We start from the raw sequence: 27,051 nt of genomic DNA on the forward strand, positions 1-27,051 counted from the left end.
GAAGAGGGGGAGGGGAGGGCTGGCTCTCCCCTGCTCGCACCCCCCCCATTCTGAGGCTCAGCCCTCCTCTGCGCCCACCATCTCGGGGCTCCTGGACCGTAGGGGACCCCTGCAGTCCCCAGAGCTGAGGCCAGCAGGGACAGAGACTATGAGGCAAGCGGCCCACCGACCCAGGCCTCCTTAGGACCAGCCGACCGCCCAGCGAGCGGGAAAGCAGCAAGCAGCAGCAGAGAGGGGGCAGGAGATAAAGGACCCCAGCGGACGGCTGAGGATCACCCCCAGCAGCTCCTGCACGCCCCAGCCAGGCCGAGGGTCGTGATGGATGGCCAGACTCGCAGACGCTGACGGACATGCGATGACACCGAGGCACAGAGCTGCACAACGCGGAGCGGCTCGGATACAACCAGTGACAGCATCACACGCTGCCACAGCCCTGCAACACGGACACCCCTCCCCCCCCCACCGAGAAACAACCGGTAACTCCGACACAGGCACAGTGACACGCAGAACCACTACCCCCAACACGCACGAGTGGGGGCATCCGTCCTCCAAACACACGCGAGGCAGCGCTGCCTGGGACGCACGGAGCTGGAGACACACGCCGACCCTCACCCGGGCGCTACTGGTGGTGGCCTCTGCCATCCGCCCTGCCCCCGCGGGGACACCCGCGCGCGTCCACACACCCGCGCACACACACAGCCACGAGCAAACATAGCTCGCATACCCCCAGCTTCGGCTCTGGCAGCTCTGACTCCAGCAGCCTCCTTTGTGGGTGAGGAAGAAGGGCCAACCTCGGATGGAGCCTCGGTGAAGCCAAGAGCTCAGGGAGGAGAGGGTCTGGCCTGGCATGACCCTCGCCAGCCCCTCCGCTTGGCTGGGTCATGTCCCCCGGCCCGGGTCCTGGGGCCCCTTGGCAGTATCATGGAGCAACTGACACCCCTCCCACGGCTGGGGGACCCCAGAGCCATGGAGCCATGGGCCCTGCCCGCCTGGCAGAGCTGGACTCCGGGCCAGGGGCGCAAAACTGGAGGTGCAAGCCCAAGCATCGCTGATACTCCGGCAGCTCTGCAGGGTGGAGGGCTGAGGCCCGAGGAGAGCTCTGAGCCTGAGGGAGCCCAGAGCCCCGGGGCTATGGAGGGCATGGACACCGAAGGAACCAAAACTGGGCTGCCCGGCCTGAGGCACCAAGCAGCGAGCTCCAGACCCAGCTGCCCGAGGCTGGAGGACGAGGAGGTGGAGGCTCTCCCTAAGGTAAGGGAGCTGGGGTCTACGTGGAGGGGGGGGCTCTCATGATGCCCTCCAGCCTGGGCACGATATGCAACCCCACGGCCCGCGTCTCTTCTCCTGGCCTGTCTCTGTCTGGGGCTCCTTCTCTGTGACTGTGTGCCATGCCCACTCTGGGCAGGAATCTCAGGGGCTCCATTTTTTGCCGTATGTCTGGCCTTCTGACTCTCTGCCTGTCTGCTACATCTGGCCCTGCCCCTACCCCTTCCCTCTGTGTGTCTCTCTCTGATGGTCTGTCTGTGTCTCCTCCTCCGAGAGTCTCTGTCCTTGGGTGCTGGAGGATCCGGGGGGTGGGGGTGGTGGGGGTTGTGGAGGTGTGTGATGGAATCAGAGTTCAGAGGAGGGGGCTCAGTGCTGGGCTGAGCCATGTAGGACAAGGTTTGGGGTAGATGTGAGCAGCCTCGTATAGAAGATGGAAGGACCAGGGCTCTGGGGGAAGGAAGGGGACACAGGGCCCATAAGGAGCCTGGAGGGGTGGGGCTGGGAGCTCTGGCTGGCATTTCCCAGGAAGAGATGGGCAGAGACGGACAGAATTGGGGACTAGCAGAGAGGGTCCCAGGACTGGAGGAGGCCGGTGTGGGCCCCTTCTGGGCCTCCTATGCTCATCTCGGAAGGCCTGGGACTTGGGGGAGAACCTTCTCGTCTCCATGTCTCTCTAGACTGTTGGCGGGCAGGCTGCTTCCATATGGGGGGCTTTGACTAGGGACGGTGTGTTCCTGAGGTGCTGCACCCTGTCTTTTGCCATGCCAGGGCAAGCTGAACATGGGCTGCGGGGACAGGCCCAATCCGGAGCTGCTGAGGGCCCTGGGGGAGCTGCAGCAGCGCTGTGCCATGCTTAAGGAGGAAAATCAGATGCTGGTGAGGCTTGGAAAGCAAGTCCCGAGTCCCGGTTGGAGCTGGGGGAAGGCAGACTCAGACACCCCAGCCCTCTGCCTCAGCGTCCTCCTCATCCCATAAACTATGCCTCCAAGTGGGGGCTACATGGAGGTGATATGACCCCAAGACCCAGAGAGGGTGAACCCCTATCTAGAATTGCCAAGGACCCCACTGTGAGCCCAGGGCTCTAACCCACGTCCTGGACGGTTAGGATTGGGTCTGTGGGACGCTCCCCACATGCCCCAATTCTGGCTGACCCCTTGTCAGAGGAAGAGCAGCTTCCCTGAGACAGAGGAGAAGGTGCGGAGGCTGAAGCGGAAGAATGCCCAGCTGGCGGTCATTGCCAAGCGCCTGGAGGAGAGGGCCCGGAAGCTGCAGGAGACTAACCTGAAGGTGGTGAGGATGGGAGGCTGCCGGATGGAGGCGGGGTGACCAGGGAGAGAGGGGAGCCAGGACGGGTCCGAGGGAGTGGGGCTGAGGAGGCGTGGACTCCTAGCACCCAGGGGAGCAGGAAGCCAGGGGCCCAGGGCTAGGCAGGGCAAATGCCGGCTGGGCTAGGAGGCGGAGGGTTTCTGGAGTTACCGGAGGGAGGGCAGGGCTGGACGGGGAGTTCCTGAACAGGCAGGGAGCAGGTTTCTGGATTACCACGTGCTGGTGCTGGCTGCCGCCTCCCGCTGAGCTCATCTCTGGGTGCAGAGCTGGTGGGGGCAGGGATGAAGACCCACGACAGAGGCAGCCCTGAATTAGCAGCATCCTTTGGGCCTAAACTAGGATGTGGAGTTAACCCCCTCAGTCCTGTCTGAGGATTTGCGGGGATGGAGTCAAGTGAGGCTAGCGGTCCCCTAAAGCCCCCAATACGGGGTGGAAGCAGGAGGCAAAACTTCCAGGTTTTCATCCTAACCCCTCCGTTGAGAGGAGCTGAGGAGTGGGAGAAGTGCCCCAGCCCTCAGATGATCGTTGGCCTTACCCCTCCTCTGGCCAGGTGAGCGCCCCTGTGCCCCGACCTGGGGCCAGCTTGGAGCTGTGCCGGAAGGCCCTGGCCCATCAGCGAGCCCGAGACCTCAATGAGACAGCCAGCGCCCTGCTCGCTAAGGACAAGCAGATCGCTGCCTTGCAGCGGGAATGCAGGGAGCTGCAGGCCAGGCTCACCCTGGCTGGCAAGGTGCGAGGCCCTGGTCACCCCTTCCTGATCAGCCCTACACGGGGGGCCGCCTGCCTGGCTTGTGGGGGGTGTGGACGAGATGTTGCTGAGATGCAAATGAAGCGGGAAGGTGGAAGGGGCTGGGGAGTAGGTTCCCCTGGCAACGGCCCAGGTGCGAGCTGGGAGAAGGAGCCTGAACTGAAGGGGGCGGGGCCACGAGTCTCAGACCTGGGAATTTCTGTGCTCCAGGCTTCGGGCTGTATGCCAGAGGGTCTGGCTGGATGAAGCCACACATCCCTCACACTTGCGTGAAGTGATGTTCACAAGGCACTTAGCACAGTGCCGGGCACACCGTGAGCGCCCAGTAAATGAGTCACCGTGACCGCACACGGGCTCGCGGAAGCGTGTGGCCGCATACGCGTGCACCTAGGACCAAGCATGGATGTAGAGGAGGGTCTGCACGTTCCCGCGCGTCGCAGCTCCTCTAGCAAGGTGGAGGGCGGGCTGGGGCTAGGCCTGATCCCCTCCTCCCTGTTCCCCCCAACCCCAGGAGGGCCCCCAGTGGCTCCACGTGCGGGACTTCGACCGGCTGCTGCGCGAGTCCCAGCGGGAGGTGCTGCGGCTGCAGAGGCAGATCGCCCTGCGCAACCAGCAGGAGCCGTCGGCGCCGCCCCGGCCCCCGGGCCCCGCGGCCCCGGCCAGAGTAGGGGCGCCCGCCCCCGGGGCCCCGGGCGAGGTGAGCTCCGGCGCGGGCGCGGGCGTGTGGGCGTCTGGGGGGGGCGGCGGCTCCGGGCTCTCCCCCTACCCGACGCTCAGAGCCCCCAAGACCCGCCGGTGGCGTGCGCTCTCCGAGGGCCCGGGAGCTTCCCCGACCCCGGAGGGGAGGGCCAGCCGTACCTGCGCCGCGCCGACCCCGGCCGTTCGGGGTGCGCCCTCCGCAGGCCTGCGCCCCGCCGCCCCTGCCGCGCCGCCAGTGGTACGGCCCGGCCGCAAATCCCCGGTTGCCCTGGCAGCCGCCCGGGGCCCAGCCCGCGCCGCCGCCTCCCGCCGCCGCCCTAGCGCGGGGACGCCCCCTTCAGCGCCCGCCGGGTCCGCCAGGCCCGGCCCCGGCCCCCCGGGGGCGGCGGTGCGTCCGCCTCGGCTCCAGGTACGGGCGACCCTCGTTGGGCGCTGGGCTTAGGCAGCCGCTGTCGCAAGAGCTTGGGACCCTACTCCGGACCCGCAGAGCTTAGAGGTCTGGCTCCTCTCCATCCTCTCTACTTGGGCGGCCCCTAGGTTCACCTCTTTCTGGGAAGAGGGGTGGGAGAAGGGGCTCCATAGCGACCAAGGCCTCCGTGCGTGGGGGGTGCTCCTCGCTCAGATTTTGCCCCTCTGCCTGGCCCAGCGAGGGAGATGCACCTCCCCTCAAGAGCTGCCCTCCCCTGGAGTTTGCATAGATAAATCTCAAGTGCGACAGGGTGGGCTTGCGGGAAGCTAGGACGAGGGTCTGGCCAGGCTTGCAGTGCTCTAGGCAAAGCCCCGGTGTGGATGATCCAGAATTCCGAGCTCTGGGAGCACCGCATCCCCGGGGGCCCAGGCGGTCTCCTAGCTCTCTGCTAGTCACTGAAGGACACCCAGGACGGTTATTGAGTGCAGAGCAGGGCTGCTGTTGGAAGCTAAAAAGGGAAAGCTTTGGCCTGGATAAGGGACACATCTCCCAGGGCACTCATGGGTCTCAGGATCTCACAGCAGTATGTCTGGAGGACACAGGGGTGCCGCCTCTGCGCTTCCACATCAGCGGGAGATGTGTGCAGGCAGCAGGCCCCCTCCCTCCCTCCCTTCTTGGGTAGGGATGGCTTTGCTGACTGTGAGTTGGGGTGGGAGCCTGCCACAGACAGGCCGGGCAGGGGGGCAGGCTGCCCCGGGGGCCCTATTCTCAGGTGCCAGCCCCCATCCCTGGGCATTTCCAGGCCACAGCCCAGGAGGATGTGGAGAACCCACCCGTGGTCCTAGGGGAGCCCGAGAGACAGCAGAGGGTGCAGCAGCTGGTAAGTCCCAGGTCAAGGGCTGGAGGCGACAGCTATGGGCAGGTCTGCCTTCCCACATGAAGAGCCCTTGGTTCTGACCCCACAGGAGTCAGAGCTCAGCAAGAAGCGAAAGAAATGTGAGAGCCTGGAACAGGAAGCCCGGAAAAAGCAGAGGCGATGTGAAGAGCTGGTGAGCTCCCCAGGGTCTCCCCAGGGCCAGCCAGGTGGTGGGCTCCCTCTCAGCTCTGCTCTCACCCCTCGTATCCTTCGGGGCTCTCCTGCCCTGCCTGGCACAGGGTCCAGGTTGGGGGAGGAAGGCCTTGTCTGGGAGGGCCAGGTCCTCTGTGTGGGGAGAGGAGGCGTGTGGGTGCTGGGCCCCCTCCCCAGAGCTCCCCTGGTTTCTCAGGAACTGCAGCTGAGAGAAGCCCAGAATGAGAATGCCCGCCTCGTGGAGGAGAACTCTCGGCTCAGTGGGAGAGCCACAGAAAAGGAGCAGGTAGCCACTCTGTGCATGTGCTGTGGGGCCTGGGCTTCTGCTGGAGCCCTGGGCCCTGGGCCCTGGGCACGGGGCTGTCTTCTCCACCCCCTGCACTGGGCTAGAGTGTGAAGGGTTCTGCTCCCCTGGCCAGGGAGCTGCGGGGACAAGGCAGACACACCTAGCTCCCTGCCCCTCCCCCCTGTCCAGGTGGAGTGGGAGAATGCAGAGCTGAGGGGCCAGCTCCTGGGGGTGACGCAGGAGAGGGACTCGGCCCTTCGCAAGAGCCAGGGCCTGCAGAGCAAGCTGGAGAGCCTGGAGCAGGTGCTGAAGGTGAGGAGACTATGGACGTGGCGGGAGGGTCTTGGTCCTTGGCAGAAGGAGAAAGTGGTAGAATGTGTCCTATGTGGGGCACTGGGGTCTGAGGTCCAGTCCCAGCGCCGCCAACCCCTATGCTTCTCTGGCCTCGGTTTCCTTTTTAACAGAGGGTATCTGGAACCCATAGGGTCTGAGGCTCGCTCACCTTAGAGCTACAGAAACGGTGGTGGGGGGCCCTGGCCTTGACCCAGGGTCTTGTGTTTTAGCACATGCGGGAGGTGGCCCAGCGGAGGCAGCAGCTGGAGGTGGAGCATGAGCAGGCCCGGCTCAGCCTGCAGGAGAAGCAGGAGGAGGTCCGGAGGCTGCAGCAGGTGGGGGCCGGGGGAGGGAAGGGTGGTAGGCCGCCGGAGCCCTCGGTCATCCACTCGCCCCATGAGCTTTTCCTGAGCACCCGCTGAGTACCAGGTTCTGTGCCAGGCACTGGGGGACAGTGGTGGGGAAAGAACAGTTCCCAGACCAATCAGCAAATAAGCAGATGCTCGAGTGAGACGACCGTGGTCACTGATGGGCCCAGCGGGGGACGTGAACAGGGTGATGTGACAGAGTGACTGGGATGGGGCCAGGGGCCACTTTAGAGAGGCCGGTAGGGAAGGCCTCTAATACCTTAAGGGTGAGAAGGAGCCCGCTGAAGAGCGCTCCAGGTGGGAAAATCTAAGTGCCAATGCCCTGTGGCAGGAAAGAGTGTGGGGTCCAGACCAATGTGGCTAGAATACAACCACAGGAATTAGACAAGAGCCAGATCTTGTCAGGCCTTAAAGAAGAGTTTGGATATTTTGTTCTCTGAGCTGTTGGAAGGTCCCAAGCGGGGAGATAGCATGATCTGATTTGTCATATTAGAAGATCGCTTGAGCAGCACTATGGAATGAGGGGCTGCGGGGGGGGTGGGCGAGGAGGCAGGTGGTCGGTCAGGTGTTGGGGCTACTGCAGGAGATGATGTCCAACTGAACTAGGGTGCAGGCAGGGCAGGTGGAAAGGGGGAAGATTTGAAATATATTTTGGAGACAGAATTGACAAGGCTCCATCGGATTCTAGTAGAGCTTCTGCTCCTTTCAGTCCACCCTGAGGGACAGCCCTGAGGAGGTGAAAGATGAAGGGGCAACAGACATGAGAGTTAGGGAGTCCCGAGTCCTGAGTTCGATTTTGGTTAAGTTTGGGTTGTGTGTTAAACATACAAGTGGACATGTCCATAGACAGTTGGATCTGCGGGTCTGGAATCATGGGGAAGTTGATCATGGACATTTCGGAGTCATCAATGTGTCCAGTCATGTGATTAGATAGGACCCCTTGGGAGAGAGTGAAGAGTGTAAAGTGGGCCCAGCCCTGTGCCCTATGACACCCTAACATTTAAAAAAGATAAAAGGCAGGGAGCAGGTGAAGGAGGCTGAGAAGGAGCGTCCCAAGAGGTAGGAGGGAAACCCAGAGGGTGGATGTGCCAGAAAGAGAGCAGCAGTATCAGCCCTGCTTCTCCTTGACACCGTGATCTTCTGACCTGAGGTATGGTTCTGGGGTGGGAATTTGGGAGGGCGGGGAGGAGAACCCTCAGCCTCCCCCTTCCCAGCTCCCCTTTCCTCTTCTTCTCCCCCCCTTCCCCTCTTTTCTTCCCTCCCTTTGCCCCTGCTGCCCCTCCTCTATCCGTCTCCCTCTATCCCCTCCCCTGGTCCTCATCCTTTCCCTCCAACATTTTGCCTCCTCTTCCCTGTAGGCCCAGGCAGAAGCCAAGAGGGAACATGAAGGGGCCGTGCAGCTATTGGAGGTAGGGTCCCTGCAGGTGACCAGCGGCAGCACCAGTTTGGGGGGGAAGGCAGGGAAGTTCAGAGAGAGCTGGAATGGACTCTGTGGGTGTGGGGACTGTGGGGTTGCAGGAAGGGCCTTTAAATGCTCCAGAGCCTAGGGAATCCCCTCCACCATTGGCCTACTTCTCAGGCAAGGGCACCACTGGGCAGGGGCTCCTGGGTCTGGTGGCAGCAGTCTCCCCCACTGCCACCCACCCCCAGAGGCCGCCTTCACCCTGAAATATCCTTCCGTTTAGGAACTGCCCAGTCAGTCCAGGGAGCTGACCAGGTAGTGTCCACTTGGGCCCTTTCTCCTTCCCTCCCTTTCTGTGCAATGACCTGCAGGGTGAGCGGTTCTAACCTGTTCTCTGTGCTTTCCTTTCCTGCCACAGTCGACCCTGGATTCCATGCAGGTACAGCCCCCCGCCCCCGCCCCCCATCTCCCTGGGCTGTCCCCTCCCCTCCACCTCTCCAGGCTGGCTGAGCTGCGTCTCCTTCCTCAGGTCCAAGTGGCCCCAGCTCTCATGTCCAACAGAGGAGGGTGTGACTGGTAGCAGAGACCCAAGAACCTGTAGATGGGCTGGGATTCCTGCAGGACATGTGGGCCACCTCCTCGACCCAGACCTGCCACAGTGCCTGGCAGACACGGGGCCGTCCCTCCTCTAAAACCTAGCCACTCAGACCATGAGGAAGTTCATCACCAGTCTAACCCAGGATCCTCTTGATCTTGGCCAGGGGAGAGGCCCCAGATGTTGGGACTCTCCTGAAACCTGAGAAAAAATTCTTTGAGCGTTGGCTCCTTCCTGCCACAAAGATGTCCCTAGCTCCTGTGTGGGATCTCTCTTGAGGGTAGGGATTTGGGTCACTGACTGTGGGAGGGTGACAAGCAGCAGAGCCGAGGAGACTCCTGAGGAGGGACTGGAAGTGGAGCTGGGAGTGGGCGCCATGCCTTTTGGCCTAGAAGCAGCTGGAAGCAGGAAGTGCCACTGCCTGGGGTGTGAGGGTGTGCTGAGTGGGAGGCGGGCCCCCCACAGCCCTGGTACTTCACCCCCCGCTCAGACACTATTAGGCAGTGGGGCAGCGAGGCTGAGGGCTGGTGCCTGGGCCTAGGGCTGGGCGGATATGAGCTGAGGCCTGCTCTGGGCTCCTCCCGTGTGGACATGGCACAGGATGGGACCAGGCAGCTTTGCTGGGCCTGGTGGCTTAGGGGAGGTCTTGGCCCAGGTCCGGGTTCGAGAGCTGGAGGAGCAGTGCCGCACCCAAACAGAGCGCTTCAGCCTCCTGGCACAGGAGCTCCAGGCCTTCCGCCTGCACCCTGGCCCCTTGGATCTACTCACCTCTGCCCTGGGCTACAGTACCCTTGGGGACCACCCCCCACCCCCCTGCTGCTGCTCTACTCCCCAGCCCTGCCGGGGATCCGGCCCCAAAGGTAAGGTGGACCCCAGTGACATTAGTCTGGAATCCCCAGGCCTGGAGCTTTTGTATAGAGCAGAGCGTTCCGAGTCTGAGAAGGCTAGCAGCTCACCCGAAGTCACACAGCAAGTTAGAGCCAGGCCTGGCTGGAACGAGGCTCTGACAGGGGAGAAATGAGCTCACAGGAGTGGCTCTCCTGGAGTCTGGCCAGGCGTCTCGGCCACTGCTCCTCTCCTCCAGCAAGACTGTGTGGTCATGGCTAGGCGCTGGGTCCTAGGACCCAGCAGCTGACAGGATGGGCTTGTGAAGAGCTGGGCCAGGCATCAGTCAGATCCGGGGGCCCCAGCCCCCTCTCACTTACCAGCCCACGTGATTTTGAGCATGCTGCTAAACCTCTGTGGGCTCTGGTTTCCTAAGCTCTGAGACGGGAAAAATTCAGTGCACCTCAATGAGCTGCTCTGAGGATCATGTGAAATAATATATGTAAATCACCTCCACCTCTATGTAGTAAGTTTCCCTCAAATATTTCCCTCTTAGAAGTGGCTATGGAAGGCCTGACCTCCCTATCGAGCGGCCCCCATCCTTGCTCCCTAGTCCCTCCTCAGGCCACAGACCCCACATGCCATCTTCTCTTTTTTTTTTTTTTAAAGATTTTTTATTAATTTATTTGAGAGAGAGAGAGCACATGAGAGGCGGGAGGGTCAGAGGGAGAAGCAGACCCCCTGCTGAGCAAGGAGCCCGATATGGGACTCGATCCCAGACTCCAGGATCATGACCTGAGCCGAAGGCAGTCGCTTAACCAACTGAGCCACCCAGGTGCCCCTTGTCTACCCAATTTTATTTTATTTTTTTAAAGATTTTATTTATTCATTTATTTGAGAGAGTGAGAGAGAGAGAGAAAGAGCACATGAGAGGGGGGAGGGTCAGAGGGAGAAGCAGACTCCCTGCGAGCAGGGAGCACGATGCAGGACTCGATCCCGGGACTCCAGGATCGTGACCTGAGCCGAAGGCAGTCGCTCAACCAACTGAGCCACCCAGGCACCGCCATCTTCTCTTTAGACCTTGATCTCCCTCCGGGCTCCCCTGGGCGCTGCACCCCAAAGTCTTCTGAGCCTGCCCCTGCCACTGTTACCGGGGTCCCTCGAAGGACGGCCAAGAAGGCAGAGTCCCTCTCCAACTCCTCTCGCTCTGAATCCATCCACAACAGCCCCAAGTCATGCCCCACGCCCGAGGTCAGTGCTGGGGAGGGGCCTGGGGAATGGGGCAGTGGGTGGCCCTATCCTCCTCTGGGGTCCCCAGGAGTTGGGTGGCTGCTGGCCATGTGGGGTCGCAAGTTGGGAAGTGGAGCCAGGCCCTGGGAGAGAAGGACCTGTGGATTTCCTGATGGGCAAGGAGCTCAGGTGGAGCCTGCCCTGCCCCCCAGGGCTCCAGCGCTCTACTTTGGGGCTGCCCAGCCCCACCCCTCTGGGGCTCACAGAGGCCCCAGAGTCCCGAGCTGGATGGAGAGAGACGCACTGGCGCCAGGATCCGTATAACGAGACTGTTCATGCGAGTGTCTGTAGCAGAAGCAGGTGGTTGTGTGGGAAAGGATGCAGGTTCTGGGATTCACATCCCAGCTCTGTCTTAGGCGAGTCTCTGACCTTTTCTGGGCTTTGGTTTCGTTGTCTGGATTTTGGAGCTAATAAAACCTGCCTTGCAATGTTGTCCTGAGGATTACATGAGAAAATAGAAGGAAGAGCACTGCAGGGCACACAGTAGATGCTTAACGTGCGGCAGCTATTTTCATTACCAAGTGCTTGATCACCTTGTCCCTCCTCTCTAGGAGGGGCAAACCTCAAACCCCAGAAATGGGGGGCACGGCAGGTCAGAAGCAGCCCTGCTGTCAAAGGTTGTGGAAAGCGGTAGAACCCAGCCCCGGCCTCTACTGCCCTCTTGTGGGCTAGAATGACGGTGCAGGCTTTGGCGCTGTGATTGGAGGGGCCGCCGGGTCTCCCCGTTCCGGACCCTCCTTGCAGGGACTTCTCTAGTCTCTGCCTCCTTGCCTCCAGCTCTTCCCAGTTGGAGCGCTTTGCTGCATTTTTCCCTTAAGGAGACAAACTGCCATTGGTCACCCCCCGCACACCAGTGTTGTTGGCTTCTTCTCTGATGGGGAAAGCGGTCTTACTTACTGGGCGGGTGCAGCCGAGGCCCTGGCTCGGGAGGGATCCAGGTTGTCCTCACTCCCCTTTGCTAGGGCAGCGGGGCTCTGCCAGGACCTGCGGGCTTGGGTGCTGATTTAGGACACATTGGGGATCATTGCTGCTGGCCTTGCCCAGCAGGTGCTCTCTCTGCCTTCTCAAAGCAGTGGGTCCTCTGGCTCATCCTGGAAACCTGCCTGCTTTGCCATTGGCCCTGGGTCCCAAAGAGCACTGGCCCCTTCTGTTTGCCCACAGGTGGACACGGCCAGTGAGGTGGAAGAGCTGGAGGCAGACAGTGTCTCCCTGCTCCCAGCGGCACCCGAGGGCAGCCGGGGCGGAGCCAGGATCCAGGTCTTCCTAGCGCGCTACAGGTGGGCACCTGCCCCCGCTCCCCGTTTCCCTAGGGTTTCGGGTGTACGGGAGGCAAGGACCAGGTGAAGAAGACAGAGGCCTCTGGAGGGGGCAGCCGTGGTACAGGGATCCTAGTTGGACACGTCCTCTCGGCCTAGTTGGGCCGGGCGGGCGCAGTGAGTGCTCTACTTGGCTAATGGGGGACCACCAAGTGTCCATAAAGGCCTCGTACAGTGGGGGAGAGGAGACGGGACATGGAGGCAGGATGTAGGTCACCATCCTCTTCCTCCTCCACACCTCCTTCAACAGCTACAACCCGTTCGAGGGCCCCAATGAGAACCCGGAGGCAGAGCTTCCTCTTATTGCTGGCGAGTACATCTACATCTATGGCAACATGGATGAGGATGGCTTTTTTGAAGGTAGGAGGGTAGCAGCGTTGTTCTGTCCATCCCCCTGCTTTTAAGTTCCTCTTCCCAAAGACCTCCACCCCCCCAGGCCCTCTCCCCAGCCGCTCAGCCCGCTAGAACTTGTCCGACTCCGCTAAAAAGCAGCCCGTGGGGAAGGGACCTAGGACAGGGGGCAGCTGGTCTGACCACAGGTCTGCTGCAAGCAGGGCAGGACAGGGCCTACGACAGCCCAGACGATGGATGGCGTCACAGGGAATTTGGGCTAAATTTGCTTCTGTGCTGCCGGACAGGGCAGGACAGTGCTTAAGTCTAGTGACATCAACATCGGGCGTGTGGCGTAGATCTGACGCTGGACTCCAGTCGGGTGTGGGGAGGAGGAATCAGGGTCCAGAGCCCGGGAAAGGGGGTTAGGAAGTAGTCAGCAGGTGTCTGGGCCCGGGCAGGGCGTGGGCTTCAGGGCAGCTCTCCAGGGCCCATGGGGAGCTCAGGCCACGGCCCATGACTGAGACCAGGCAACAGGGCAGGGCCTGCCCAAGACACGGTCTCGGGAGACTCCCCAGGTGGCCCTGGCCACACGGTAGGGAGAACGACGCTGTGGTGCAGGCAGGGCAGGGTGAGGACCATAACCACGGACGGAGATTTAGCAAAGAAGTCAGGTCTGAATCCGTAAGGCCCAAAGCTTGGGGTTTGGAAGGCTGGGTCTTGAGCCCGCTCCGCATGCCTTCCCCGGGCCCAGCAGTTGGTCTTTGAGTAGCTGCCGTGAGTGATGGTGAATAGCTAAACTCCCCAGAGATGTGCATAACAGAAGGGGGATTAAATATTTTCCAGAAAAACTACTTTTTAAATGAAAAAAACCCCAGAGCCCACACCTTTTCTTGGAAGGGGGGTGGGTAGCCAAAACACAAATAGTAACCACAAATTATTAGAATTTGAACTATCTGATCTGGGATAGACTTAAAGGCCTGGAGACAACTGGGCCCAGGATGCCCTGTCCCCCCGTCAGACTTAGCTACGTGACGGCTTCGTCTGCGTCTGGTGCTGCCTGGACCACTGTCCGCGGTTCCAACTTCGGGAACGTGGGCCTGGCTCTGGCGGGGGCTCCAGCGCCAGCCTTTCTGGACGGTGGATCCGCTTGGTGCAAAGGCTCCTACCTTCCCTGTCCCATTCCTTCGTGTCCGTGCTTATACTGACGTCCTCGGGCTGCCCAACCAAAGTACTGACTGGCTGGCTTAAAACAACGGAAATGCAATCTCTCACACCCCTGGAGGCCAGACGTTTGAAATCAAGGTGTTGGCAGGGCCACGCTCCGTCTGGAGGCCGTCAGGGAGACTCCATCCCCTGTCCCTTCCAGCTTCGTGTGATTCCAGGTGTCCTGTGGCTTGTGACCACGTCAGTCTGGTCTCTGCCTCTGTAGTTCCATTGCCGCCTCCCCTTCTCTCAGTGTCTTGCTTCTGTGTCACTCCTGTAAGGACACTTGTCATTTGATTTAGGACCCATCCATATAATCCAGAACGATCTCATCTCAAGCTCCCGAACTTAATTGCATCTGCAAAGATGCGTTTTCCAAATAAGGCCACAGCCACAGGAGCCAGGGATTAGGATGTGGACATATTTTGGGGAGGTCACCAGTCGACCTACTCCAAGCGCTTAGAGTATCGAAGTTATTGGAAGTCACTGTTGTTTCTTCAAGTTTCCTTACTTTCTCCCCCTCCTGGCATAAGTGGAGAGCGAGGGTGCTGGGGAAACTTGCCGGCCCTCCTGCTGCTCAGACCCGTCTTCCTCCTCCACACCCCCTTCCGTGAGCCCCGGGCCCTGCTCCCCCTTCCTCCTAATAAGGCACAGTGGCTGCCAGCTTGTCTGTTCCCTGGGAGCCCACTCCCTTCTCCCAAATTAGCTGTGACAGGACATGCTGTGTGCCCAGTTTCTTCCTTCCTGGACGGCCCTCTGTTGTCACGTGTTCAGGGGAACCTGCACAAGGTAACAGAACCGACCTCTGGTCACTGCCTGGACTGACCGCCAGTCCTGTTCCTAGACCCCGGCCCGCGGTGGGTCCTCATCGCTTCTAGAACCCAGAGGGGAATCTTCTCTGGCACTTATGTCTTTTGTCCCTAGAGATTCCTTCTCTCACCCTGACCATGTGGCGCTTCCTCTCCCACCGAGGAGGCCTGTCTTCCACTAAGGAAGTTGAAGGGCGCCCCTGTCCCCACTCCTCAGGCCTTCGTAGTGTGAGAGTTTTCGAACGCACAGAAAAATGAAAGAACGGTGCAGCGAACACCTATATCCTCACCACCTCGATTCAACAGTTGTTAACGTTCTGTCATATTTGCTTTTTCCGTCTGTAGGTTAAGAAAGAAAAATGAGGTAAAAGCGAGTTGTAGCCATCATGCCATTTTGCGCGCATCTCCTCAGAACGCGGCCATTCTCTGACGCCCGCAGAGCCCAGGCGCTTGTTAGAAATGCAGCCTTGCAGTCCCCCCCAGACCAAACTAAGTTAGAGTCTGCATTTTAACAGATCTCCAGGCGATTCAGATGCACATTCAAACTTAAGAAGCTCTGTCCTCTGTCACCACAGTGCTGTTACCACACCTGTGAATATTAGCAGTAACTCCCTCCTGTTAAAAGTGCTCACAGATAAATGTTGATTTGAATCGAATGCTTAAGATCATGCACTAACCATGGCTAAAATGCATTTATTGGACTGGTTTTTCTCTACCTCCTCTCTGTCTTCCCCTTCCCTGCCCTCCCTCTGCCAGGGGAGCTCATGGATGGCCGAAGGGGCCTGGTCCCTTCCAATTTTGTAGAGCGTGTGTCCGACGATGACCTCCTGACCTCCCTCCCTCCGGAGCTGGCCGATCTGTCCCACAGCTCGGGCCCTGAACTCAGTTTCCTGAGTGGAGGTGGGGGTGGCAGCAGCAGCGGGGGCCACAGCCGGCCCGGACCCGAGGACGAGGCTGCAGGGGACGAGCTCAGTCTGAGCCCCCAGCCTGAGGGCCCGGGCGGGCCCCCGGCTGTGCCTTACCCCCGCAGTCTGGTGGTCCTCAGGCAGCTGGCCCACAGTGTGGTGCTGGCCTGGGAGCCGCCTCCTGAGCGAGTGGAGCTACGTGGCTACCACATCGGCGTGAATGGGGAGCTGCGTCAGGCCCTGGGGCCAGGGGTGCCCCCCAAGGCTGTGCTCGAGAACCTGGACCTGCGGGCCGGGCCTGTCCGTGTTTCTGTGCAGGCCCTGACCAGCCAGGGCAGCTCCGACCCTCTGCGTTGTTGCTTGGCGGTGGGTACCCGAGCCAGGGTGGGACCTAGCCAGCTGCGGGTCCGTCGACTGACGGCCACGTCTGCTGAGATCACCTGGGTGCCCGGCAACAGCAACTTGGCCCATGCCGTCTACCTCAATGGGGAAGAGTGCCCCCCTGCCCGCCCCAGCACCTACTGGGCCACCTTCTGCCACCTGCGGCCCGGTACCCTCTATCAGGCCCGAGTAGAGGCTCAGCTCCCACCTCGAGAGTCCTGGGAACCAGGCTGGGAGAGGCCAGAGCAGCGGGCCGCCACCCTGCAGTTCACCACACTCCCTGCAGGTACGCAGGCTTGGCCTTGGGCTGCCCCTACACCCAGAAGGCCGGGCTGCGGGGGTTCCCCAGGGAGCTGCAAACTAGGCCGCTCCCTCAAGGTGAGCGTCCCGTGTCCGTGGGTCTTGTGCCCTCCTCCCCCCAGGCCCGCCTGATGCCCCCCTGGATGTGCAGATTGAGCTGGGACCCTCCCCCGGAGTCCTGATCATCAGCTGGCTTCCAGTAACAATCGACGCTGCTGGCACCTCCAATGGCGTCCGGGTCACAGGCTATGCCATCTATGCTGATGGGCAGAAGGTATGGCCTGGGGCCTCTGCCTCCCCGTGGCCCGGGAACAGGATGGGGGTCTCTCCTTGCCGAGTCTCCCCAGCCTGGCACAGAGGTGCCCCGCCCCCCCCGCATGGGGGCCCCACGAAGCCCGCAGATTGGTTGAGGGCGTGCGCTTCGGTAGCAGATGACTGCACTTCAAAAAAGCGTGCCACCAACCGGGGCCACGCGGCCAGGGGTGTTAAGTGAGGCGAGACACGCCAAGGCCGCAGCACGATGCCTGGCGGAACGCTAACCGCCACTGTTCCCCGCGCGTCCTGACGCGTGGCGCTCTGGGCCTCCCTCCCCCAGCTGCGTTCCCTCTGCCCTGCAGATCATGGAGGTGGCCTCGCCCACGGCGGGCAGTGTGCTGGTGGAATTGTCCCAGCTGCGGCTGCTGCAGGTGTGCTGCCAGGTGGCCGTGCGCACCATGTCGCCCCATGGCGAGTCGGCCGACTCCATTCCAGCTCCTGTCCCCCCGGCCCTGGTGGCAGCCTGCCTGCCAGCCACGGTCTCCTGCCCCTCACCACGGCCAGGCTCCGAGGCCAGACCACCCCTTGCTCCGGCCTCCCCCGGGCCTGGAGACCCCAGCTCTCCCCTCCGGCGCCCTGACCCCCATGGAACTCGAGAGCCCCCCGGGGGCCCCCCTGCCGGAGAGACACCAAAAGGATCCCACGAGGATCCCCTGGCACCTTGCTCGCAGGTACCCCACTGGGGGAGAGGGGGAACAGGTGGAGGCTGGGACAAAGGCCTGGGGCTTGGGCCCTTCCTCAGTGCCTGCCGTTCCAGGAGGAGGCTGGGGCAGCTGTGCTGGGTGCCTCAGAGGACGGGAGGGCCAGCGACCCCACCATGGGCGACAGAGCTCCCGACCCTGCAGCCTCGCCACTGGCCCAGGAAGAGGCTCTCCCAGCACCCTGCTCCACCCAGGGAGCCCTGGCCCAGCAGGTGCCCTGTGCTGAGGCCTGCCGCGGAGGAGACTCAGGGTCTGGGCTGAGGCCCAGGGCTGAGGTACGGGGTTGGGGACACACTGGGCCATCTCATAGAATTGGGGCCTGCCTCCCTGCCTCTGCCAGCCCAAATCTGGGGGTCCTCTCCATTTATTTCCTGCTCTGGTCTGTGTTCGAGTCTGCTGCTTTGTTGCTTCGTCTTCCCAGATGTCTCTTTTCCTTTTGGCTACTATCCTTCTTCCCCCCACACCTCCCTGCCCCCCGTCCCATGCACACCTCCCATTTGGGACATGACCCTCTCTCCCTCTGCCAAGGGACTCCTGTCATTCCGGCTGGGGCTGACCCTTGCAGAGCTGCCTGTGCCTCCTCAGACCCTTCCCTCTCTCCTCCTTTATCTTACCTCTTGCAGAGGGAGGACGCAGCAGAGCTCGGGGGCCGTCTGGTGAACTCCCTTGTGGACCATGGCCGCAACTCAGATCTCTCAGACATTCAAGAAGAGGAGGAGGAGGAGGAAGAGGAGCTGGGTTCCAGGACTTGTTCTTTCCAGAAGCAGGTTGTTGGCCACAGCATCAGGGAGAATGGGGCCAAGGTAATGGGGGGAGGAGGGGCTGATGGGCCCTAGACCTCGGGTTCCAGGGGCCTCTTACCACCCCCCCGGCCAGCAGCCGCTCCAGCCACCACTGAGTGCCAGCAACATTCTAGGTGTGTGGCCTGGGCCCTGTCCCACGCAGTCGATAGGAAGTTGCTCAGGATTGGCCTCTGCGCTCCTGGGAGGAAAGGAGAGGATGAGGAGCTCTCTTCTGCACCTTCTCCCACTCCAGCCCACCACAGGCAGAGCCCCGGCCATCTGAGATCCCTGCTGGGAGCCTTTAGGGAGGGCTGGGGAGGCCTCTCTGCTGTTACAGGCACGGTCTGCTCCCAGTCGCTCCCGTCCCTCAGGGCCCCAACATCCCTGCAGCCTGTTGCTTGGGTGTGTCACCCAGTTCCTCCTCCAGCTGCGCTCTGGACGTGCTGGGGGACTTTGGACCAGCCCCTTCTCTGGTCTTTCCTCTTAGAGGAAGCTGAGGGAGGGCTGTGGGGTTGCCTGCAACCCCTGCCCTCATTTGAGGACAAAGGTCACAGCTCTGTCCTCTTCCCACGGACCTCTCTTCCCTGCTGCCCTTCCCGCCCCCTCCCCCCCAGCCCCAGCCCCAGCCTGACCCCTTCTGTGAGGCTGACAGCGACGAGGAGATCTTGGAGCAGATCCTGGAGCTGCCCCTCCAGCAGTTCTGCAGCAAGAAGCTTTTTAGCATCCCCGAGGAGGAGGAAGAGGAGGACGAGGAGGACGAGGAAGACAAGGAGGAGGAGGAGGAGGAAGATGAGGAGAAGCCAGGGGCAGGCTGTTCTTCCCGAGACCCCGGCCCACCTGAGCCAGCGACGCTGGGGCTGGGCTGTGACAGTGGTCAGCCTCGAGGACCTGGCCCATGTCCCTTGTCTCCAGAGCCCTGCAGGGCTGGGGACCACCTGGAAGACATGCCTGGACTAGTGGGTGGAAGCAGTCGGAGGCGAGCAAGTGGCTCCCCCGAGAAGCCCCCAAACCGCAGGCGGTCCCCAGACCCCCGTGAACACTGCAGCCGACTTCTCAGCAACGGCGGGCCCCAGGCCCCTGGACGACCGGGCCCCTCACGGGAGAGGGGCAGCCCCCCTGTGGGCGAGGGGACCAAGGGTGTGCCAGAGGCTGCTGGGAGAGGGCGGCCGCCCCCTTCCCGGAGGTGCTCCCGGGGCCGAGCCCCAGAATCTAGCCTGGCCAGCTGCCTCTCCCCCAAGTGCTTGGAAATCAGCATCGAATATGATTCTGAGGATGAGCAGGAGGCAGGCAGCGGGGGCATCAGCATCACCAGCTCCTGCTACCTCGGAGATGGGGAGGCCTGGGGCACGGCCCCCGTAGGAAGGTCCAGGGGGCCTCTGAAGGCTAATTCAGGCCCCAACCCCTACCCGCGCCTTTTGGCCTGGGAGAAGGGGGAGCCAGAGCGGAGAGGCCACAGTGCGACTGGCAGAGCCAAGGAGCCACCCTCCCGGGTCCGTGCCCACCCCCCGCCCCACCCCGGCAGCCCCCTGCCTCCTGCCGCCTGGTGGCTCTGCTTGCTGCCCACCAGCCGCTCCCATTCCACGCTGCCGCCTCCATCCGCGGCGGTGGGGCTGGGCCTCTGGGCTCCCTCCCCTGCCGCCTCCCACCCGCATTCCACTGCTTTGCTGCTTCTGCTGATCCGAACTGGGATGCACAATGTTCTGTGATCGCTAGTCGCCAATTGCTGCCAGCCGGCCCCCTGCCTGTGGGCCTTTCCTCTGCTTAGCTAGTTACATCTTCGGGACACTGACGCCGAGAAGAGGCTCTCCTCCCCCACGCTCCTCGGCCAGCTCTAAGAGCTAACCTTAGTCCCCTCTACTGCACTCATCCGCTAGGGTGGCCGGAGCCGGGGTCTCCCCTCCCGCCTTCCTCCCGCCACGGGGGTGTCTGATGTCTCCCCGAGACTGGGTCAAGCCTCCAGGAGAGGAACGTTGGGCCCCTGCTCTGCTGTGCTGCTCATGCTAACGGGGCAGAGCTGGGGAGCGCCCGCGGGGGGCCTGCCCCTGCTGAGCTGCCCACCAGCGGGGACGGTGGGTCACTTCTGCGTCTGTTGCCCTCTCTTTGCAGGCAGCAGAGACCGGGGAGCCCAGAGGGCAGGACAGCTCTGGGCGGAGGGGCCCCCCGCGGAGAGGGGCCCAGGCCCCCAGGGCGTGCGCCACCGAGTTGGGTGAGCCCCTGACGGGAGCGGGGCTGGGCTGAGGGGCTCTCTCCTAACCTGACCCTTTGGCCAGAGCTTATGGTCACTGCTGTCTCCGCAGCCCCTTTGAGGAGCCCCCCAGAAGGAGCGCTGCTTTACCAGGACCTGCCCGTCAGGGTCTTCGTGGCTCTGTTTGACTATGACCCTGTGTCAATGTCGCCCAACCCTGATGCTGGGGAAGAGGAGCTCCCCTTCCGGGAGGGCCAGATCCTGAAGGTGACTGATTTACTGGGGCGGGGGTGGGGGTGGGGCGTCCTCTCTCCTTTCCTGTCCTGGAGGTATCCTAGCCTGCATGGGTGAGAACACAACCTCCAGAGCAAAAGGATGTGGTGCTGAATCCCGACTCTGCCCGTTGTGGCTGTGCAGCCTTGGGTAGATGAACTGACTGCTCTGGGCCTCGGTTTCCTCATTGGTAAAATGGGGATAAGGGTCATGTCTGCCTCACAGAGGCAGTTGAGGATGAGGTTCAGTACGCACAGGGGACGTCAGCTGCCCGGCACTCAGCACAGACTAATAACCGCTGCTCTTAACTTTACAATTTCTTCTGAGTCTCCAAATATTCGTTGAAGGCTCTTTGTTGCTGCTCTGAGGTTACAGAGATCTAGTCCAGGTGGGCTGGGGGAGCGGACGTGCCGACAGCGAGTGATGAGCATATGGAAAGGGCCATCTTCTCTCATCCCTCCGATCCTTATTCTAGGTTCTTGCCCCGTGCCCCGTTCCCCCACCCACAAAAGGGAGAGCGTTCTTCTGCAATCCTGAGTGGGGTGCTGCGGGGCTCAGGGCGTGGGCCCCAGGGAGCGAGCTGCACTGGCCTCCTGAGACAACTGGTCTTTGCCTTCAGGTGTTTGGGGACAAGGATGCCGACGGCTTCTACCGGGGTGAAGGTGGCGGCCGCATGGGCTACATCCCCTGCAACATGGTGGTCGAGGTGGCCGTGGGCAGCCCCGCGGAGAGACAGCAGCTGCTCCAGCACGGCTGTCTGTCCCCGGATGTTCTCACCGAAGGCTCAGGTGTGACTTGCTGCCGTCCCTTACCTGCCTCCCACCGCCCTGCGTCCAACTGAGCCCCTCCTGAGCAATGTACATGTCCGGGGTGGCTGGGGAGCCTCATTCATGCAGAGTCTGGCAGAGCCTGCGGCCTTGCAGAGACTGAGGCCACTGTGGCCCCAGCAGGGGCTTGCCACGTGGACCGGGGGTCTGCTGCAGAGGGGATGGGCCATGGAGTTTAGATGCTGGAGCTTGGGGATGGGAGAGGAATGCCCTTTAGAAACTTGAGCACGAGAACCCAGTCACAGCCCAAAGAGGAGACTCCAGAGTCACTACCCTATCCCCCTCCCCTGCCTCAGTTTCTCTCTTACATATACTTGCCTTTCTGGATCAGGGAATGTGTACTCTACAGCCCGCACAGCTGGGCCTCCCCCCAAGCCCCGCCGCTCTAAGAAAGGTGGGTGAGAGACCCCCTTATCCCTCAGGGCCTGTGGAGATGGCTGGGGGTGGGGGGCACTGTTTGGCTCTCTGGGGAGACACAAGCGGGGTTTTGAGCAGTTAAAGGGAATTAGGGCAGACCTTCATCCACATCCATTCCCTCCACTGGGGAGCCTCCTTTTAATGGGGACGGGGAAGGGTTTGCTGGGACCTCTGTTCCAAAACGCACCTGACTGTGAATTCTGCGCAGCCTGGAGCAAGTCATTTACCTTTTCTGGGTCTTAGCTCACTACCAAACTCAAAGGGCTGGGCTGGGCTCCGCTCTGGAACATCTTTCTCCTGCATCCCTTGTGTGAGACTGGGCATCCTACCTGCCCTGCTCCAGCCCCAGCCTGGGATGAGGAGGGGAATGAGGGGCAGGGCTCATTCGCACGTTCTCTCCACAGCTGAGGCGGAAAGCCCTGCCCGACCCTGTGCAGGTGAGGGACTGGTCCTATGCTGGGGATACTAGGAAAGAGGTGGGGCTGGGTGGGCTGTCTGGGCTCCCGCCAGGGGCTGCAACTAGTGGAGAGGTGGTGAATAGGGGATCAGCAGGCCTCCAGTGTGGAGGACAGTATGGCATGGGGGGTGGTCCAGAGAGAGTCCCTAGTCCTCTCCTCCTTGCCCTGCAGGCCACACCCAGCACGTCTCCTCTGCCAGCCTAAAATCTCCCCGAACCATGGTGGCTGCATTTGACTACAACCCTCGGGAGAGCTCCCCCAACATGGACGTGGAGGTGAGGACCCACAGATAGAGCCCAGCCTGGGGGGTGGTGACGGCGCCTCCCCAGGGCTGACACCTGCCTCTTGGGCTCTCCACAGGCGGAGCTGCCCTTCCGGGCAGGGGACGTCATTACTGTGTTTGGGGACATGGACGATGATGGTTTCTACTATGTGAGAACATTGGGACGGGGTTGTGCCATACCACCCACGCTGGCCCCTTTCAGGGAGGGCCTTCCTAGGGCAAGGGTTCCTGAAGGAAGCCCGGAGTAATGGGCCGAGTCCCTGCCCATGACGGTGATACTGATCTCAGGCTGTTCCCGCAGGGGCTCCAGGGCCAAGGGGGGTGGGGCTGAGGCCTCTTTTCTGGTCTCAGTCTCACCAGCATCTCCTCCCCAGGGGGAGCTCAATGGACAGAGGGGCCTGGTTCCATCCAACTTCCTGGAGGGCCCTGGGCCTGAGGCAAGCGACAGGGAACCTGGGACACCCCAGGCTGAGAGCCAGGTCAGTGAGGAGCTGGGCTTTCGGCTCAGCAGTTGGGGCTGAGTACCCTGCCAGAGCGGTGGGGTGGGGGGACCAGGACAGTGTCATGGGAGGGGAACAGCTGGGCTATGAACCAGGTGAGCACTCTGCCCAGCCTGGAATTGCCAGGGAGAGCCCAGCCAGGGCCAGCTCCCTCCCAGTATGTGCCCCTTTCTGCAGAGGAATGATGGCTGTGACCCTGATCCCAGGCCCCTCTGACCCAGCTGCCCACACCCCCGGGGTGATGTAGGTGAGGGGATCTTGTGGAAAAGGACCCCTGGACCCCCCACACCTCTAGCTAGTCATAGCCCGGGTTTCAGGGAACCTCCCACCCTGTTGGGTCTCCCTGCCCCCCAGTGCCTTTTAAAGCCAGTTGCCCAGCAAGGCCTAGCTTCCCCGGTCCTTGTTCTTAGAGCCTGCTTCTCCCTGGGGTGGGTGGAATACAGTTACTTTCCAGCCTCACAGGGCAGGGAGAGGAGGAGGAGGGCAGGCCCCAGTGGGAAACCTTGCGCGCCCATGTGCAATATTTCCAAAGGCAAAGGCTAGGCAGAATTCCAGTTCCCGTGAGCTGGGTGATCTGGTGACTGGGCAGGGAGCATGTGAGTCCGTCCATAACCCATCTCCTCTCTTTGTTCCCTGTTCTTCAGAGAACGAGGAGGAGACGAGTCCAGTGCTAGATGGAGATAGATATATATAGAGAGAGCAACATGTAAGTGGGGGACTGGCCCCCTCTGTTCATGTGACTCACCGCTCCTTACATCACCATAATCAGATAGCGCTCCTTTGTCTTGCATACTAGAGCCAACCTGGCTTTTCTTTCTCCCAGGGAATGGGGGAGGGAGAGCTTGCTGGGAGCCAGATCTGGGTGTAGGATCATCCCCTCCCTTGCCTTTACCCCGGGCAGTGCCAGCTATTATAGGAATACATGTCATTTTAGTACATAAGGCCCCATATTAGCAGACCTCTCATATTCTATAGCTCTGCAGCTTATAGAATATTGTGTGATATCCATATCATGACTCATCAGTATATTATGATACTATATGACTACGGTATTATAATATTGTGATTATTATTGGTGACTGAAGGATGATACAGCCACCAGTAATAATAGTCTCCCCGCCCTTGTCCTCTGCATCATGACCTGTTAGGGGATCAAATGCATGATTTTACTTCTGATTCTCAATTTTCTCTGTTGGAGAGAATAAAAGGGGGGGGGGGGCTTAAACAAAATCCATAGATAACACCAAACTGTTCATCTCTGGCGTTCAGAGACCCCCTTCAGTTGTTTCCCCAGCAACCCCTCCCTCCTGGGATGTTACGGAATGAGCCCTGGGAAGGAGTGGGAAGAACCCGGGGCTCCCTGGTTGGCCACCAGCCCTGGCTGGGGAGCAATAGACGCTTAGGCCTCCAGGTGCTGACAGACCTCTCTGTGGGCAGGCCCTGCCACATCATCAGAGCCTGGGGTGGGGTGGCCCCAGGCTGGGCACCCAGCTCCCCTGCCTCTGGCCAGGAGACTGCCAGGCTCTGGTGGCGAGTAGGGGGAGGGGTTTGAGAAGGGAGTTGGGGGCAGGGGTGGGGAACACGTCGGCCAGCCAAGACCCGACTGGGCTGTGCCAGGCACAGGAGGTCACGGCAGGGATGTGGGAATGGGGAGTAGAGATAGGGAGGCTTCCTGGTGGCTCTCCTGTTTACTCACCCCTGTCCTTTAGGCCCCTGACAGCACTATCTGGCTGGGCCTGGGGCAAGGGGAGCCACTCACGGTTGCCAGTGGAGCTAGGAGGAGCTTAACAAGGGAGAAATGCTAAGAGGGCAGCCCTATCCTGAGCTTGTGGGGGGGCCTGAGTGATGCCCCTCTGGCCCAGGCCCCCTGCAGCCCTCTCAGAGGCCATTTAAGGAAGAGTCCCGATCTCCTCCTCATGGAGTGGGCACGGCCTCCGCTCCCTGAAGGGGCTGGGGCACCGCGTCTGCTGGGCTGGACGAGCATGCTTCCTCTGTCTGTGGGGTGGTACGGGGGCTGCCCTCCCGGGGGGGGGGGGGGGCGGGGGGCTGCCTCTAAGTGGTCCTGGTCCTTGCTCTTCCTTTGCTGCGATGGGGGCACCCATCCCAAGGGGCAGGTCCAAGGACTCCGGAGCTCTGTCAGCCCAGTACCCTACAGAGATGACCCAGGGAAGGGGAGGGGCTTGCCCAGCTTCTGGAAGCAGAATTGGACTTTGTGTCTGTCCCTTCTGACTCCCAGCTCAGCGCTCCCTCAGCATCATCACACACATTCGCCTCTCTGAGCTCTGGATGGGGGCGGGGGGGCAGGGGGGGCTCTGGGGCTCTGGTTCTTGACCATGGTCTGTGACATGGAGGGCTGCAAGCACCCGAGGCTGCAGGGTGGAAGAGTCAGGTTGGGGCAGGGGGTCAGGCCCTGACTTTGCGCCTTTTCTCTCATATTCCAGGACTGGGCCAGCTCAAAACAAGGGCCCCCAGTGCCCAGAGGCTGGCCGTGGGCCCCTGGCCTTGGCAACTTCCCCACAATTGAACTGGGGGGGGCACAGGGCACGAGCGAGAAGGTGTGGGGTCTCCTCTCCAAGGGAAAGCAGCTCCTCCGGAAACTGGGCTCTGGGAAGAAAGAGTGATGCTGTGGCCCATCCTGCAGGCAGAAGCAGCACCCTGAGGCCCCCAGATCACTGGGTGGGGAAGGCCCCGGACGCCCGTTCTTCCGAGTTAACACTGTGGCACTGGGACCGGAATCAGAGCCTCGGCGAAGGTCAGAGCTAGTTCTCAAGGCTGCATCCTCTGGATGTAGGAGGGGAAACTGAGCCGCAGAATGAGGAAGTAACTTGGTCAAAGTGGCCGAGTACCTCAGTCCCAGCCAGGACGAGTGACTCCTAGTCCACCCACCTCAGCCTAGTTTCCCGCCACTCTCCGCTAGTCCCTTCTTTGGCCCCCCTCCTCTTGATGGCCCTGGCTATCCTCCTGACATGTCTTCCTTCCCCTGAAGGCAAGTTTGCACTGGATTCCCTGGAGCCCCACCTCCCCGGGGGGCAGGTGGGGCAGAACCCTGTATATATGTACATACTCAGTGCCTCGGCCCAGCCCAGCCTCGTCCATGTCGCTTCCACCGCACAGGCCCAGGAAGGAGAAAGGCCACGCCAAAGCGGGCCTAACCCCCGCTCCATAGTGCTCCACCCCTCCCTGCCAGCCTGGCCTCCTGGCCCCTGTGTGTCCCCCTACCCCCAAGACCCGGGGGCCAGTGGGTGGATAGCAGGAGTTGGGTTTGCCTTATTTTGCTCATTGGATTCAACTTCTCTTTTGCATCATTTTCCTCTGGTCCCTGTTGGAGTCTGGGGGCTGGGGAAGAGGACAGATTTATGCAGCTATTTTCATACATCCTCTGTTCAGAGTGGGGTAGACAGCTCTCCACCCTGACTCTCACTACCCCCTCTAACCCTGTGGCCGGGTGAGTGTCTCTGCATGTTTCCTTCACTGTGGTGGGAGATCGTTTGACTGAACCTCCACCCCCACCCCCCGCCTTGGTCTCCAGGGGTGTGGAATGGTGGGGGCATTTGTTTAAAAAGACATTTTATTATAATAAAGTCTATTTTCACAAAACCCATGCTGGGCTCTACCTGGGGCAAAGGACAGCTGGAGGGGTGGGTCATGCTGAGCTTTGGACTTGAACTTAGAACCCAGAAGTTACATCTGAGGGCGACTGGGGAAAAACCAATGAACACCAAGAAGACCAAGCGGCTCTTGAGTTTCTTTTCTGAAGAAGACGGTTTGGCAGCTCCCTGGTGGCAGGGTCAGGTGTTTGGAGTTGGGGCAGGGTCCCGGTGGGAGATAGAGACCTGGCCAGGGGACGGGGAAACCCAAGAGAAGGCTCTGGTTTCAGGGCAGTGCACTGACCAAATCCTGCCATGTTGACTTTCCTGTGCCAAATTCATAGCAGCAACAGATGTAAGAAAAACCAGCGGGGTAAGCGAGCAAACCATATAGTTCTGCTTGAAAGCAAGAGGGGGGACTCTTAGTTGAATAGAACAACAGGAGTCCAGAGAGGACGGAAAACAGAAACCTCAAAGCAGGGTGTGCGTGGGAGTCCTGCACGTTGGTCCATGCCTAGAGGCGGTGCAGACCGAGCTGCAGAAGCCCAGGTGCTGCTGACAGCTTGATGAATCCAGATTCCAGGTGGGGAGCAACCAGGTTCGATGGACTGTTGCACATTCTCCTCCCCAGCGGCCAGGGGCAAAGGTGCGGGTGTCTGCCTTTAGATAGAACAGTGGGAGGGGCAGCGTGGGTCAGAGACCAGGTGGTCCTCTGGGTGGTTGGCAACAAGAAGGATCAATGGCCAGGTGAGGAGCCACCAAAATGTGGCTCTTCGTGCCCCCTCCCTCTCTTGCCCAAGCCCTCCTGCTCACCAGCAGCCTCACCCACCCTGTCTTCAAGGGACTCTCAACTACTAAGG

The 27,051-nt window shown here is 61.1% G+C and overlaps 1 protein-coding gene across 1 annotated transcript; it reads left to right on the forward strand.

The window, feature by feature from the left end:
• The first annotated feature begins 1,131 nt into the window (after nt 1–1,131).
• On the forward strand, nt 1,132–26,182 carry TSPOAP1 (TSPO associated protein 1). Its single transcript, XM_035027461.1, has 32 exons — nt 1,132–1,251; nt 2,035–2,142; nt 2,428–2,556; nt 3,143–3,322; nt 3,852–4,448; nt 5,221–5,328; nt 5,414–5,497; nt 5,714–5,803; nt 5,993–6,115; nt 6,367–6,471; nt 7,863–7,913; nt 8,325–8,345; nt 9,157–9,361; nt 10,405–10,577; nt 11,778–11,893; nt 12,183–12,292; nt 15,034–15,849; nt 15,986–16,137; nt 16,481–16,849; nt 16,936–17,154; nt 17,503–17,682; nt 18,276–19,151; nt 19,768–19,867; nt 19,959–20,113; nt 20,739–20,907; nt 21,278–21,340; nt 21,768–21,800; nt 21,993–22,096; nt 22,182–22,253; nt 22,479–22,583; nt 23,249–23,310; nt 25,046–26,182. The coding sequence occupies exons 1-31, from the start codon at nt 1,132–1,134 to the stop codon at nt 23,276–23,278; spliced, it is 5,763 nt and encodes a 1,920-aa protein (XP_034883352.1). The 3' UTR covers nt 23,279–23,310; nt 25,046–26,182.
• The last annotated feature ends 869 nt before the right edge of the window (nt 26,183–27,051 follow it).

Source organism: Mirounga leonina, unplaced genomic scaffold (genome assembly GCF_011800145.1).
Source record: "Mirounga leonina isolate KUSES-001 unplaced genomic scaffold, KU_Mleo_1.0 Mir_200, whole genome shotgun sequence".
Taxonomy (NCBI): domain Eukaryota; kingdom Metazoa; phylum Chordata; class Mammalia; order Carnivora; family Phocidae; genus Mirounga; species Mirounga leonina.